The sequence below is a fragment of the Oncorhynchus keta genome, chromosome 25 (genome assembly GCF_023373465.1).
Source record: "Oncorhynchus keta strain PuntledgeMale-10-30-2019 chromosome 25, Oket_V2, whole genome shotgun sequence".
Classification (NCBI taxonomy): domain Eukaryota; kingdom Metazoa; phylum Chordata; class Actinopteri; order Salmoniformes; family Salmonidae; genus Oncorhynchus; species Oncorhynchus keta.
The window spans coordinates 15,290,397-15,305,545 of record NC_068445.1 but is presented as its reverse complement, the minus strand read 5'-3'; the positions used below and the strand labels follow the sequence as shown (position 1 = coordinate 15,305,545).

The 15,149-nt window shown below is 41.0% G+C and overlaps 1 protein-coding gene across 4 annotated transcripts in view; it reads right to left on the bottom strand.

The window, feature by feature from the left end:
* The window catches only part of LOC118358275 (neuronal calcium sensor 1-like), a 28,529-nt gene extending 15,124 nt beyond the window's left edge, over window positions 1–13,405 (bottom strand). Inside the window, exons 1-4 of one of the 4 annotated variants that reach the window (XM_035735897.2) lie at window positions 13,222–13,405; window positions 11,379–12,287; window positions 11,102–11,270; window positions 960–984 (exon numbers count right to left, since the gene is read on the bottom strand). In XM_035735897.2, the coding sequence (XP_035591790.1) occupies window positions 960–984; window positions 11,102–11,165 (89 nt within the window). In that variant the 5' untranslated portion in view covers window positions 11,166–11,270; window positions 11,379–12,287; window positions 13,222–13,405. Of the gene's footprint in view, window positions 1–959; window positions 985–3,789; window positions 3,839–11,101; window positions 11,271–11,378; window positions 12,288–12,944; window positions 12,975–13,012; window positions 13,042–13,221 lie in introns of those variants that run through there. The other 3 variants (XM_035735898.2, XM_035735899.2, XM_052478754.1) reach the window with 3 other exon arrangements.
* Window positions 13,406–15,149: the final 1,744 nt, after the last annotated feature.

The following is a 15,149-nucleotide window of genomic DNA, read 5'->3' as shown; positions in this document are numbered from 1 at the left end:
AGGCCTATTTAGTCACAAAGCCAGTAGGTTAAGTGCAGTCTGAGAGTAGAGGGAGGCCAGAGAGCAATACATGGTAATACCCTCTCTGAAACACATTTAAGGTGCAATCTGGTGATACACCCACAATCTCATGGAGGGAATGCTATGAGCTATAGTAACACAAAAGAGTGTAGAATGCTCTTTGCACCTTGCGATTTAGTTTTGTTATCAGAAGTCCCTCTTGAAAATAGCCCCAGAAGGCTTGGGAGGCGCAGGGATTAGATCACGGAGGTGTTTGTATCAGTGTTATCAGACAGACTCCAAAGTCACTCTGTCTCACTATTATCAGGCTTCAAAGTCAATTCTATTTTCAGAACTCATCTGTCTCCAAGGCAATGTGTGAGAAATTAACTTTGCAGTAGAACTATACTATCTAGCCTACTTAAATACTTTTCCCATGGATTTCACCTCAGAAGCAATATCTGTGTGTCAAATATCTATTAAATTGAGGATTTAATCAGAGGGCTATATAAAGTGAAATACTCCCTCTGTAGAAAAACCTTAATACCCAGCTGCAGTTGAGTTGGAGCATCAGTTAGACATGAGTCAACAACTCAGGAAGCTCCTGGCCACCAGCCCAGCCAGCTCACACCCTAGTCACTGCTCTCAGCCCCCAGAGCAGCAGACCTACTCTCCAGGTTCAGACCAGTCATAGTGACCCTGTAGACTGAAGTCAGCCTTTAGCTGGCCCCTGGAGCACCTGGCATTAACACAAGAACATCTGCCAAATGTAGTAGACAGCAGATGTTGCAGGTGACTCATTCAATCTCACCCACATGGGCAGCTACAGTTCTATTTGAGTCTATTTGAGGACTAGGTAATGCATAGGTTAGAATAATCTTACGTTTTGGGAGAAGGGGGGAGAAAAAAAGGGTAGAGCAGGAGGAGATTTGGAGGGTCATATAAAATTATGTACTTACCACTGTTGCACCTCCTTCTCTGTAACTGTAAGACAAAAAGAAACTGTTTTTAGCAAGAGACAAACTAATGTACTATGTATCAGACCATGAAGGTGACTTGGCAAATCCATTGGCAGGTGAAAATCACTGATTCCCATGACTGTACAGGTTGGACTGACAGTATATCTGGCTTAATAGTGCTGTCTATTTAAATTATGATTGCACTGGGGTTTTTTCAATTTGTAACCACCCTGAGGAATGTGTAATTCCGTACATATTGTTAACATACCGAATGATTCATCACACCTGAAGCTATGGAATTCACTAATCTGCTGTATTGCTCCCAAGGACCACATCATTATTATTATTTCAAAGGTCAATTTAGCACATTGTGTGAGAGAGAGAGGTCACCCAGCAGGAAGGTGAGTGGCTTGGGTAATGAGACATGTTATCATGCCCACACAAGCAGCATTATTATCTGCCAGTATCTAATCAACCACTCATGGTTCTCCTTTCACAATCTGAACCCTGGGGCATAATCTCTAAAACCAAGGCTGAAAACCTGGTGGTCCTGTGACGGCGTTCTGAAGGTACACTGCTCATAGCAGTGGTTCTTTGGACAGACAGGTAGCTTTCTCTATACAGGATGCTAATTAAGGCACTACACACAATACAACAAACTAAATGTTCATGGGCTATATTTTGCTGTTCCCTCTGCCACAGGTCATAATGTTGTTGTCACCATAATCTTGGTTGGATAAAAAAAAAAATCATATATAGAATCCTGCAAGACTATCCAGTCTGTGGAGGGAATAATTCAAAGGTTTGAATAGTCACAGCTATCATATTACCTGAACCTTACACAGTGAATGTGCAAAGGTCATGTCCAGGCATACCTGTAACATTTAAGTACAAGCTCATGCCAGTGAGTGAATGAGTTCCCAGTGGATAGGGAGAGGGATGATATAATTGAGAGTAGGTGTCCGCCTTTCCTCCTACACGCTCAAACAAATATCCTTTGGGAAAAGATTGCCTCATTTTAAAGACCAAAAAAAAAAAGAAACCGTTCTCTTCATTTTCCTCTTTCATTCAACAGTAACCTAGACAGTGCCATTTCACCACTAAGTCGTTAATTCAACATTTTAATGAAGCTTGTCATGTAGAGCAAGGATAGGCTATTTATTTACATTGCCTGATGCAGTGTTGTTTTCTTGGGTGTTTTGCTTAATAAATACAGGTAACTGCCAAAATAAAGGAAACACCAACATAAAGTGTCTTAATAGGGTGTTGCTTCAATACACCTTGGCAAATATTCTATATTAAGTGTCTGGAACTCTATTGCAGGGATGTGACACCATTCTTCCATGAAAAATTCCATAATTTGGTGTTTTGCTGATGATGGTGGTGGAGAACGCTGTCTCAGGCACCGCTCTAGAATCTCCCATAAGTGTTCAATTGGGTTGAGATCTGATGACAATTTCATTGTAGAAAAACCTAACTTGTTTAAATAAAACAAAAAATAAGTTGCTTTAATTTTTCCATAAATCATAAAAATGGAATACTAGTTTACGTTTACATTAAACTATAATATTTATAAAAACACTGTCTGTGGACGTGTCTCAACACTTTCAAGTTCCTGTAAAAACTCCAACCAGTTTTTAAATAAAATGTTATGGGTGAATAACACAAGTTAAGCACAAGTTAATTTATTCACTTATATATGCCTTCAGAATGAGGTTCTTATTCTCAAACAACCCCTTTACCCCACTTGGCCTTCTCATTATCAAAATGGCAAAAAATCTCAAATTGAGAGAAAAGTCAGAGAACCATTGACTTACCAACATGGTGACATGAATGGGCTTTAGTGATGTGGTCAATTGTTTGCTGACTCATAATAATGTGTCTTTATTATTTGCAGATTGAGTTTAGGAGGTAACATTATCGAAACACAAATTTCTCATTACCACAGCATTTTTAGGTCAGTTTCGGTAATGAGAACCTTAATTTGGATGTGCTGTGTTGGTAACTTTCTTTATTTACTCGGACCACTACTTAAATCGGAAGGTCCTGAACAGTCATTCTGAAAAGTACTTTTTCTCTCAAGGCTAACTACCAGGAAGTTTGAAAAGATATGCTGAGTTGACAGGGAGCTTATTGTAAGAATCTTTGCCAAAGATGAATAGAGTTTTGCTGACATCCTAGTCAAATTTTGGCACCTGTAGAGTAGCTATCTAGCTATATAAACCACGCCCCTCTGGAAACACGTTTTCTCCGATGTTGATTACAAGGCAGTACTTATTTCAATTAAGTAAGAGGATATCATGTTACCATTGGTGTATTTAAATGAGAGTAAAGGTGATGTCACCTTGTCCCCTCAATAATGAATCTAAGTGTTTGACATGGGGGAGGGGACCAGTAACTTTATGATCAAATGTTATCAATGTAGAAGCATGTCATTTTTCATACTTTGGTCATAAATCTGGTTTCCTTCAAATACCAAAAAAATAAAATGTGGCCACTTGACTTTTTTTAAATACACAGATGTAATTACAGTACATATACTAAGGGTTATTTTTGTCACTTTTTATTTTTACCTTTATTTAACCAGGCAAGTCAGTTAAGAACAAATTCTTATTTTCAATAACAGCCTGGGAACAGTGGGTTAACTGCCTGTTCAGGGGCAGAACAACAGATTTGTACCTTGTCAGCTCAGGGGTTTGAACTCGCAACCTTCCGGTTACTAGTCCAACGCTCTAACCACTAGGCTACCCTTAACCCCATTAAGATCAATAATTGTTGTATTGTACAAGTAATTTGGGATTAACAATGACACACTGATATATTGACTTACTGAATCTCTGAGATGGGCTAGCTGACAATGTCATGAAAACGATGTGCGCGCCTCCATTGGGAAGAAGTTGTGATTCTGGATGGTCAAATTGCTAGAAAGAATTACAAGAAACTGCCATGTGGAGAATTGTAAGTGGCTAATTTCAGCTCATTTCATCTTGTTCTTGATACTATGTCTTGTTTTGAGGTGTTTTGACTGATTTCTTGCCAATGCTAATATGGCTAAAATTCACTAGCTAGCTAACCAACAACTGTAACAATGCATTTGAGAGACAACAAGTGCTCATTGTGAAAATGTATTTGTTTTCAATAAACATTGGAGATGAAATATAGCATACATGTTGTCAACCATCTAAGTCAACCCCGTCTGTTTTGCTCCATAGTTGTGTACACACATTTTGTGGCTAAACAACCAACCCGTCTATAGAGATCAGTCGTTTTTCAATGGCAAACTATGTAACACTAACACTATGCAACACTCACTAACACTATGCAACATTCAGGAGTCTAGGCATAATTTCGATTTTGGCCACTAGATGGCAGTTGTGTATGTACAAAGTTTTAGACTAATCCAATGAACAGCATTGCATTACTGTTCAAAATGTTGAATCCAGTCTGCCCAAATGTGCCGAATTAGTCAATTGATACATTTTCTTATAAAAAAAATAAAAAAATGTACCCCCTTTTTCGTGGTATCCAATTGTTTAGTAGTTACTGTGTTGTTGTTACAACTCCCGCACGGACTCGGGAGAGGCGAAGGTCAAGAGCCATGCGTCCTCCGAAACACAACCCAACCAAGCCGCACTGCTTCTTAACACAGCACGCATCCAACCCTGCAGCCAGCCACACCAATGTGTCGGAGGAAACACTGTATACCTGGTCAGCGTGCACTGCACCCAGCCCACCACAGGAGTCGCTAGTGCGCAATGAGACAAGGATATCCCTGCTGGCCAAACCCTCCCTAACCCGGACGACACTAGGCCAATTGTGCACCGCCCCATGAGCCTCCCGGTTGCAGCTGGCTGCAACAGAGGCTGTGCTCGAACCCAGAGTCTCTGGTGGCACAGCCATAGCCTTAGACCACTGTTCCAACAGGAGGACCTAATTGATACATTTTCAAGTACATAACTATAGAGAACAAACAAAAATGATATGGTAATAAAAAAATGTTTACACATTCCCAGGAATGTCATAAATGATGATTAATTAGCTTCCCTACAGAAAAGACATGTGCAGACACAGCAGGGGTTCAAACTGTAGAACCCAGTTCTTACATTTGAACATAAAAATAGATTTTATCAAACAAAACTATGCTACATTTGATCTTTCTGCCCATATAAGACATGTCTATGTCCTGGGAAATGTTCTTGTTCCTTACAATGTCATGCTAATCACATTAGTACACGTTAGCTCAGCCGTCCCGCAAGGGGGACACCAATCCCGTGGAGGTTTTAACAGACTAGTTACAATATTTTTATTAGCCTAGAATCATTGTCCAGTATTGTAGCTGACTGGTGCAGTTAGTATAAGAACAGTAAAGAGACATGATGCAACCAATTTCCACTGAGGGTATAGCCTACGCCCTACGCCCACATGTACAGTGAGGGAAAAAAGTATTTGATCCCCTGCTGATTTTGTACGTTTGCCCACTGACAAAGAAATGATCAGTCTATCATTTTAATTGTAGGTTTATTTGAACTGTGATAGACAGAATAACAACAACAAAAATACAGAAAAAGGCATGTCAAAAATGTTATAAATTGATTTGCATTTTAATGAGGAAAATAAGTATATGACCCCCTCTCAATCAGAAAGATTTCTGGCTCCCAGGTGTCTTTTATACAGGTAACGAGCTGAGATTAGGAGTACACTCTTAAAGGGAGTGCTCCTAATCTCAGTTTGTTACCTGTATAAAAGACACCTGTCCACAGAAGCAATCAATCAATCAGATTCCAAACTCTCCACCATGGCCAAGACCAAAGAGCTCTCCAAGGATGTCAGGGACAAGATTGTAGACCTACACAAGGCTGGAATGGGCTACAAGACCATCGCCAAGCAGCTTGGTCGCTGTGATTATTCGCAAATGGAAGAAACACAAAAGAACTGTCACTCTCCCTCGTCCAGGGCCTCCATGCAAGATCTCACCTCATGGAGTTGCAATGATCATGAGAACGGTGAGGAATCAGCCCAGAACAATGATTTCAAGGCAGCTGGGACCATAGTCACCAAGAAAACAATTGGTAACACACTACGCTGTGAAGGACTGAAATCCTGCAGTGCCCGCAAGGTCCCCCTGCTCAAGAAAGCACATATACATGCCCGTCTGAAGTCTCCCAATGAACATCTGAATGATTCAGAGGACAACTGGGTGAAAGTGTTGTGGTCAGATGAGACCAAAATGGAGCTCTTTGGCATCAAATCAACTCGCCGTGTTTGGAGGAGTAATGCTGCCTATGACCCCAAGAACACCATCCCCACCGTCAAACATTCAGGTGGAAACATTATGCTTTGGGGGTGTTTTTCTGCTAAGGCGACAGGACAACTTCACCGCATCAAAGGGACGATGGACGGGGCCATGTACCATCAAATCTTGGGTGAGAACCTCCTTCCCTCAGCCAGGGCATTGAAAATGGGTCGTGGATGGGTATTCCAGCATGACAATGACCCAAAACACACGGCCAAGGCAACAAATGAGTGGCTCAAGAATAAGCACATTAAGTTCCTGGAGTGGCCTAGCCTGTCTCCAGACCTTAATCACATTGAACATCTGTGGAGGGAGCTAATGGTTTGAGTTTCCAAACGTCAGCCTCGAAACCTTACTGACTTGGAGAAGATCTGCAAAGATGAGTGGGACAAAATCCCTCCTGAGATGTGTGCAAACCTGGTGGCCAACTACAAGAAACGTCTGACCTCTGTGATTGCCAACAAGGGTTTTGCCACCAAGTACTAAGTCATGTTTTGCAGAGGGGTCAAATACTTATTTCCCTCATTAAAAGGCAAATCAATTTATAACATTTTTGACATGCGTTTTTCTGGATTTTGTTGTTATTCTGTCTCTCACTGTTCAAATAAACCTACCATTAAAATTATAGACGGATAATTTCTTTGTCAGTGGGCAAACATACAAAATCAGCAGGGGATCAAATACTTTTTTCCCTCACTGTACATACATGCTTTGCTCAGCGCTTCACAGTGAATTATCATGTGACACATTCATAAATTACAGAGTCAATCTCATGAATGACGGGCAAGCCATTAAATTGGCCTCAAAAGTCAATGCCGTCCAAAAATCTAGGCAATTCACCATGGCTGAGATTTAATCAAGTTTGATTATGTAACTCAGTCAAAGGCAATGGGCAGTAATACAATCAGCCTTTGAGGAGGAAGGAGAGCAGTGAGGTCAGGGCTAGCAGCTCACTTGCCCTGCAGGCCTACTCACATCCAGCTTGCACTCTGTCAGTATCAACCGCTGAGCTGAGTCTGACGGCTAACAAGAACACCTATTACATCCTCAGGTTATTTGACTGGGATTCCTCTTTCCATATGATATCAGACCAGTCATTTGGAAAATCATTTAGGCTTGTTTAGGTTTAGGTACAGTAGGCTAAACTGTGGCCCCCTACATTAAAATATGGGTATGTTTTAAGCCATAACATGCAATATTAAATGCTTGTTAAATTGGCAAATTGAAATAGCTAATAGAAAAAGTAGGAAAGCAGAGGAAGTATCTCTGCTTTCTGCCCGCACAACCAAACGTGTAAGACTGGTATAATTATAGATAGGCTTTTTTATAGATAGCCTTTTTTTCCTTTGAAGTGTCAAAAGAGAATGTCTCAAACTTGACATTGGATCAAAGTGAGGTTGGCAATAGGAGTAAAAACGTTGCTTATGAGATTTACTTCACTGGCTGTCAAATTACCTTAGATGCACCAAAAAAACACAATCTCCAGAACTGCATTCTGAAATTGTTAAAGCACAGACGGTGCTCCTCCTCTAATTTGGGTGTGTGCCATGGACAGGACAGTAGGGTAAGCCAGCTTCTTTTAATCTTTTATTATGGCACTGAAAACAGCCCTATAACTTCCTGGGCTCAAAATGTATCACTTAAAAAAAATTCCAATGAGAAAGGAAGAAAGGATATGATTTACAAGTCAGAGGAATAATATTTAAGCCTCTCAACAGGAGAGGGAGAAGAAGAATCAGAAAGAAAAGGAGATGGAATGAGGGGAGAAATGAAAAGGGGTCTAAATTAGACGAGAGTGGGGTAAGGGAGTGGACATGCTGGTAGAAAAGGCTGGGTGCCCCTCTGTGCAAAGCTAAGGAGATGAGATCCTAATTATACTGTTCCATTCCCTGCTCAAATAGGGCAATTAGGGGATGTGGAGGGAGAGAGAGAGAGAGAGAAAACAGAAAAGAGAGAGCTGGATAAAGGAGAGCAGCAAACAGCCCATCCCAGCACGAAGCCCAATCTTCCCCAGCACTTCAATCTCCTGCCACAGCAGCCTTCCCTGGTTGTGTTGTGGTGAAGCCAGAACTGTCATTAGGCAGCCATTGGCTGTCAACTCCCACCCAACACCTGGCATGCAATGCTACAAGCTAACCACCACCCCACTAGACTCAATACTGTGTGCACAAATGTAATGTTTCAACTCTTGTCTTCTAAATGCTGAAGGAACAAAAAGCAATAATTATTTGCAAAATGGACTGCTTCATTTAAATGGCTAAAGTTGAAGTCAGAAGTATACATACACTTATGTTAGAGTCATTAAAACAAAATTTTAAACCACTCCACAAATTTCTTGTTAACAAACTATAGTTTTGGCAAGTCGGTTAGGACATCTACTTTGTGCATGACACAAGTAGTTTTTCCAACAATTGTTTACAGACAAGATTATTTCACTTGTAATTCACTGTATCACAATTCCAGTGGGTCAGAAGTTTACATACACTAAGTTGACCGTGCCTTTAAACAGCTTGGAAAATTCCAGAAAATGATGGCATGGCTTTAGAAGCTTCTGATAGGCTAATTGACATAATTTGAGTCGATTGTAGGTGTACCTGTGGAAGTATTTCAAGGCCAACCTTCAGACTCAGTGCCTCTTTGCTTGACATCATGGAAAAATCAAAAGAAATCAGCCAAGACTTCAGAAAAGAAATTGTAGACCTCCACAACTCTGGTTCATTCTTGGGAGTAATTTCCAAACGCCTGAAGGTACCACGTTCATCTGTACAAATAATAGTACGCAAGTATAAACACCATGGGACCACGCAGCCGTCATACCGCTCACGAAGGAGACGCATTCTGTCTCCTAGAGATGAACGTCCTTTGGTGCGAAAAGTTCAAATCAATCCCAGAACAACAGCAAAGGACCTTGTGAAGATGCTGGAGGAAACAGGTACAAAAGTATCTATATCCACAGTAAAACGAGTCCTATATCAACATAACCTGAAAGGCCGCTCAGCAAGGAAGAAGCCACTGCTCCAAAACCACCATAAAAAAGCCAGACTACAGTTTGCAACTGCACATGGGGACAAATATTGTACTTTTTGGAGAAATGTCCTCTGGTCTGATGAAACAAAAATATAACTTTTTGGCCATTATGACCATTGTTATGTTTGGAGGAAAAGGGGGGAAGCTTGCAAGCCAAAGAACACCATCCCAACCGTGAAGCACGGGGTGGCAGCATCATGTTGTGGGGGTGCTTTGCTGCAGGAGGGACTGATACACTTCACAAAATAGATGGCATCACGAGGGAGGAAAATGATGTGGATATATTGAAGCAACATCTCAATACATCAGTCAGGAAGTTAAAGCTTGGTCGTAAATGGGTCTCACAAATAGACAATGACCCCAAGCATACTTCCAAAGTTGTGGCAAAATGGCTTAAGGACAACAAAGTCAAGGTATTCGGATGGCCATCACAAAGTCCTGACCTCAACCCTATAGAACATGTGTATGTAAACTTCTGACCCACTGGGAATGTGATGAAAGGTCTCTCTACTATTATTCTGACATTTCACATTCTTAAAATAAAGTGGTGATCCTAACTGACCTAAGACGGGACATTTTTACTAGGATTAAATGTCAGGAATTGTGAAAAACTGAGTTTAAATGTATTTGGCTAAGGTGTATGTAAACTTCTGACTTCAACTGTATGTGGATATGTTCATTCTGTGATTAGAGATGCTAATTAACATAATTGTGATTATCTTGTTATTGATGCAAATGCCTCCAGTCCACTTTGCCTGACTTAGGCTAAGTGACCTATTGCACACAATGAAAATAGTGTTATTTTGCCTGCTACTTGAAGACCTTTGCCTAAATGTGCATACACTAATGGCAATGTATGAAGGCTCCATCAAGCAAATATTTGCTAACTTTTGGCAAACCACCACCAGCTTGATTGCTGATCCAAAGTCTTAACTCCATCTGCATATTCATATATCTCTCCTTCCCAGTGGACTGTTTCCAAAGACCTGAACTAATCACAATTTGTGACAGCATAGAAATATTTATGCAAGCCAAAAATATGAGGCCTAGGCCATATCCACAGAGGAGATGACAGTTAAAGGCCCATAGCAGTAAAATAGGTTTTCCTATGTTTTTTATCATATTGTAACAGCTGATGAAACAAATACTGTAAAAGTGTGAAAAATGTGATCAGTGTTAGTTGCTTGTTAAAAATACAATCTACACAGGACCTTCTAATCAGCAGGTTTGCATGGGCTGCATGGGCTGGAGTTTCCATGGTGACATCACCATGCGGTTCCAAACCTCTCTGCCAATAACAGCTAGTTTTCAGTTTTCCCTCCCCACGTAGACCACTCCCAGACAGTCATAGCAAAATTCTAGCTTGAAAAATATTTTTTTTAAAAGCTGTTTTTGCCAATGTTAATATATCTATTACAGTAAGGTACTTAATTGTTACCCAGACATGATTTAATATTTATATAAAACGGCTGCATTGGGCCTTTAATTTGTGCTGTTGTTTCTGAGGATTAAGAGAAACAGAAGCCTAGATGTCTTATACAGGCTACATGGAAACCAGGTCATGTGAGGTACACATTTAGTATTTTATTCAATATTGCTCATCATAAAATGCACTAGAAAATTCACCAGCACTAAATCAGACTTGGTTCAGTGCTCTTATAGTACTGTTTTAATGCTGTTACATAGTTATGAAATAGGCATGTATTATGCATAGGTTATTTATTCATCCATTTTACAATGATTTTGTTCTCCCAACATAAAATATTTGCATTTTATACAATCCACATCCTATCTCAGTCCAGTTGAAAAAAGATACACTCACAGTAGGTCTTCCTGGTGAGTTCCTCCACCACCTCCTGCTTGAGCTTGCTGTTTGATTTTCCCATGGTTAGTACCTTTGTCCTCGCTGCCTTGGGTTACTCCTCCACGCCTCCTCCAGCTCCACCTTGACACACACTGAACACCCCTCTCAGTCTACTCCTCAGTCCTCGCTGGTCAAACAGATGCAAATATGGGCCAGTTAAAGAAAGCAATGCAATTATACCACTGAAATAAGAGAACAGTAAACGCTTGCAGAGAATTTAACTCCATCCACCCACCAGGCTTCTGTTCAGTGCAGTCCACTCTGGATGTGGCCAAGATGTGCCCAGACTTCAGCACTTCAGGGCAATCACTCCAACCCCAGGGGCTCAGCACTGAATAATGGGAGACTGTTGATTCAGAGTCTGAGTACTCGCCTCCCCTTTCTTTAGGATGTTCAGTGGGCGAGAGTGACGTTGTGATGTGTTGCTACCTTTGTCCTTGGTTACAGGAGTCACTCAGTCTCTGGGTTGTGTGTACACACTCCCTCACACTCAGCTCAATGTTCCTTTCACCCCTCCTTTTCCTCCTTTATCTTCCTCCCACCCTCTTTTCCCACCACTGTCTCTGTGGCTGCGGGTAACTTATAAGAGAATCCTCCCTCTTGACAGCTGAGATAAGGGGGTGGGTAAAAAAAATACAATGAACAGGGCTCAGCCTTAGATGCACTTCCTTTTCAATTACACCCCAGGCTTGAACTCAGATCCCAGCAGGACTTCCTTCAAACACAGCAGCAGAAAATACAAAGTCAAAAGGTCTTTGCGACTTAAACTGTCATTTTAAATACAAAATACAGAAAATTAGAGAGAAAATAAAAACGTCCCAGTGAGTTTACTGGCTGAGAGATTTACAGAGTGACAGTTCTCTTTTGTCTTCCATTCTGACTCACAATTCTCCTTCCTTCAGATGAATAATGGAATTTCTCTATGTCACAGGCCTGAGATGGCATTCATAGATGCTACCTCAGTAGCTGGCTGAGTCTCAGTACATTACAGGGCAATACGGCACGTTTCCTCACTAAGCATTAGGGTCTATGTCTGTGTTTGTTCTGTTCTTGGCCAGAACTGTCTTCTTTATGCATGTGACTGTGGTGATGGTAATCATCATCTTGTGTTTGCTCAGCTCCATGGTCCCGAGTAACCTAGACACTGTGAAAAAAAACAAAAAAAACAGCAGTTGCAAGGTCAGGGCAGTGCCAGGAGGGCAAGATTGCAGAGAACATCAGCAAGCCTTAATCCCTGGAATCTTACCCACTCCACACCAATGACAGTGTCAAATGCTGAGCAGTTCTCAGTGCCGAGTTCTCCTCAAGCATTCACAGACAATACTGAAACATCAACTTGCTTGACTTCATTGGGTTGAGAGAGAAATACCCTGCTCCTGTATGCAGTCCTCACAATGCTCTTGCAGTGCAGATGAAAGGTTTGGCAATGGAATGACGGAACAAACAGCACAAATCTTCATTCTTTTACCAAACTTTGCATCTGCACTGTTCAAGAAATGTGCTTTGGTAAAATGTTCAGTGGTAATTAATAAAACTAGTCCATTGTGCATAGAGTTGTATGGTTTCTTTAACTTTGCAATCATAGTTTTTTTGTTTGACATAACCTACATTGTAAAGTGAAAAATCGAAGTCTCAGCATTACCTTGGAATTGCCCTATGTCATTCAATCTAGCATATCAATTATCCAAAAACATTAAGACATTCTGCCAGGCTCAAAGTGAATAACATATCTAAATTACATATAATAATTGTACTCCTCACTGCATTTTGGTTTGAGTTCACTACAATATTTATACTATACCCAGGCTGTGTGATGTTTCTTTGAACAAAATAACAACTCAATAACGAAACAGTCAAAAAGTAGGCTACCAGTTTGCGAAAGTAGGATACCAGTACCAGAGACGGATTCAGCGCTATTGCTTAGCAACACAAACAGAAATGGATATGGCGACGGTGAAGGCTGCTCTTCGGTTTGTTACCTGTCATTCGTTTACTTATGAAGCTACTTTCACTATCTATGACAAATAATACCCTTGTAACAGAAAGACATGATGACAGATTTATTTTGAAACACTCACCTTCATCTTCAGACAGGCATCCGGAATTAACCGTAAATGGACGAATTATCTGCTTTTCCCGCGAGGTTTCTGTCAGTCTCTTCCACTGGCGTCAGCTAGATTCAGAAGCGCCTGACTTCGCAGTCCTGAACCTCAGGACAACATGTGCTATTAACCGTTTATTTCCTGTGCAATTTTCGATAGTCTGTCTCGAACTGTAAATCAGAGGTATTGTAAAATTATTCAAGATGAACAGCAGTTAAGTGTAAGAGTATAGATACTTTATTTTCCATTTGGTTAGAAACAGAGATTCGTTCTCTTCCTTAATTAACCAGCAGACACACACCAATGTGGAACAGGGTCAGCAGTAGTGCAGTGCAGTGCAGTTGGAGAAATTTTGGGGTGAAGTGCCTTGGTCAAAGGCACAACGGCAGTGGAGTTTGGATTCCTTTTAAATCACATCACCTTGAGAGAGCCATCTCTAGTGGTGTGCTGTGGTGTTCTGGATGAGGGACTTTGTCATTACAGTTAGTGACGTCATGTCCATAGGGGGCACAAGGGCAGGTGCCCCCTCAGGTTTGTTATTTCTTCATTTTTATCCCACGTTTTATCATAATTATTTACAAAAAGATCTGTCGATGGTATTTTTCAGAGGGGGCACACTGACTGGACCAGGCAAAGAGTACCTAGAAAAAATATTGTCACCCTTGCAAATTTTGCCCAATTTCTTCCAGAAAACTGTTGAAAACTGTTGTGTTGAAATTTTGGTATCCACATATGTATGTCTTTGGTTTAATTTGAACAAAACAAAAACATCGGAATAATTTACTAAATGTTAGCTTATTCCACAAAGAAATCATAAAATGGCACCTTCTAGAAGTAGTTAGAAGTAATTTGATTTCATGCAGGTGATTCTCCTTTACTTTGGAATTGAACTCACATGTTGTGCCTGCAATATGAAAATCACTCATTCAACCAGTTTGACTAGAGAAAAGGACTTATTCTCCTGTTTTGTGTCACTGTGTATACTGCAATGAGCATGGAGAAAAGAAAGAGAACCAGAAAATGATCTGTGGAGGTCAGACACAAGATTGTAGCCAAGCATAAAAAATCTCAAGTCTACAAGTCCATCTCCAGAGACCTTGATGTTCCCTTTCCACTGTATGTAATGTTATCGAGAAGTTAAAGGCCCATGCCACTGTAGCAAAGCAGAGAGAACTTGATGGAAGATTGAAGCAAAGGATAGTTTGAATGGTGGAGAAAGCTCCTCGATCAACTGCCACACAGATTCAAGCTGACCTTCAGACACAAGGTACGACAGTTTAAACTCGCACCTTCTGTCGCCAACTCAGGAGGACCCCACTGCTGAGAGAGAGACATAAGAAAGCTTGACTGCAATTTGCCAAAACACACCTGAACATGCCAAAATCCTTATCCTGTGGACAAATGAGACCAAATTTGAGCTTTTTGGTAAAGCACACCATCTCTATGTTTACAGAAAACAAAATGAAGCCTTCAAAGAAACTAAACCTTCCCTACAGTCAAACATGGAGGAGGTTCATGTTTTGGGTTGCTTTGCTGCCTCTGGCACTGGGTGCTTTGAACGTGTGCATGGCATCATGAAATCAGGAGAATACCAAGGCATTTTGGAGCTCAATGTCGGACCCAGTGCCAGAAAGCTTGGTCTCTGTCAAAGGTCATGGGTCTTCCAGCAGGACAATGACCCCAAACACACTTCAAAGAGCACCCAGGGATGGTTCAAGACAAAACACTGGACTGTTCTGTCGCCAGCAATGAGTCCAGATCTAGCTCCCATTGAAAACTTGTGGAGAGATCTGAAAACAGCAGTTGGGAAAAAGCACCCTTCAAATCTGGGAGAAAAGAGGGCATGTGAAGAGGGCACGACAAAGCCTATTCCCCCTCCAGCCCAGCCTCACATCCAATTTGCG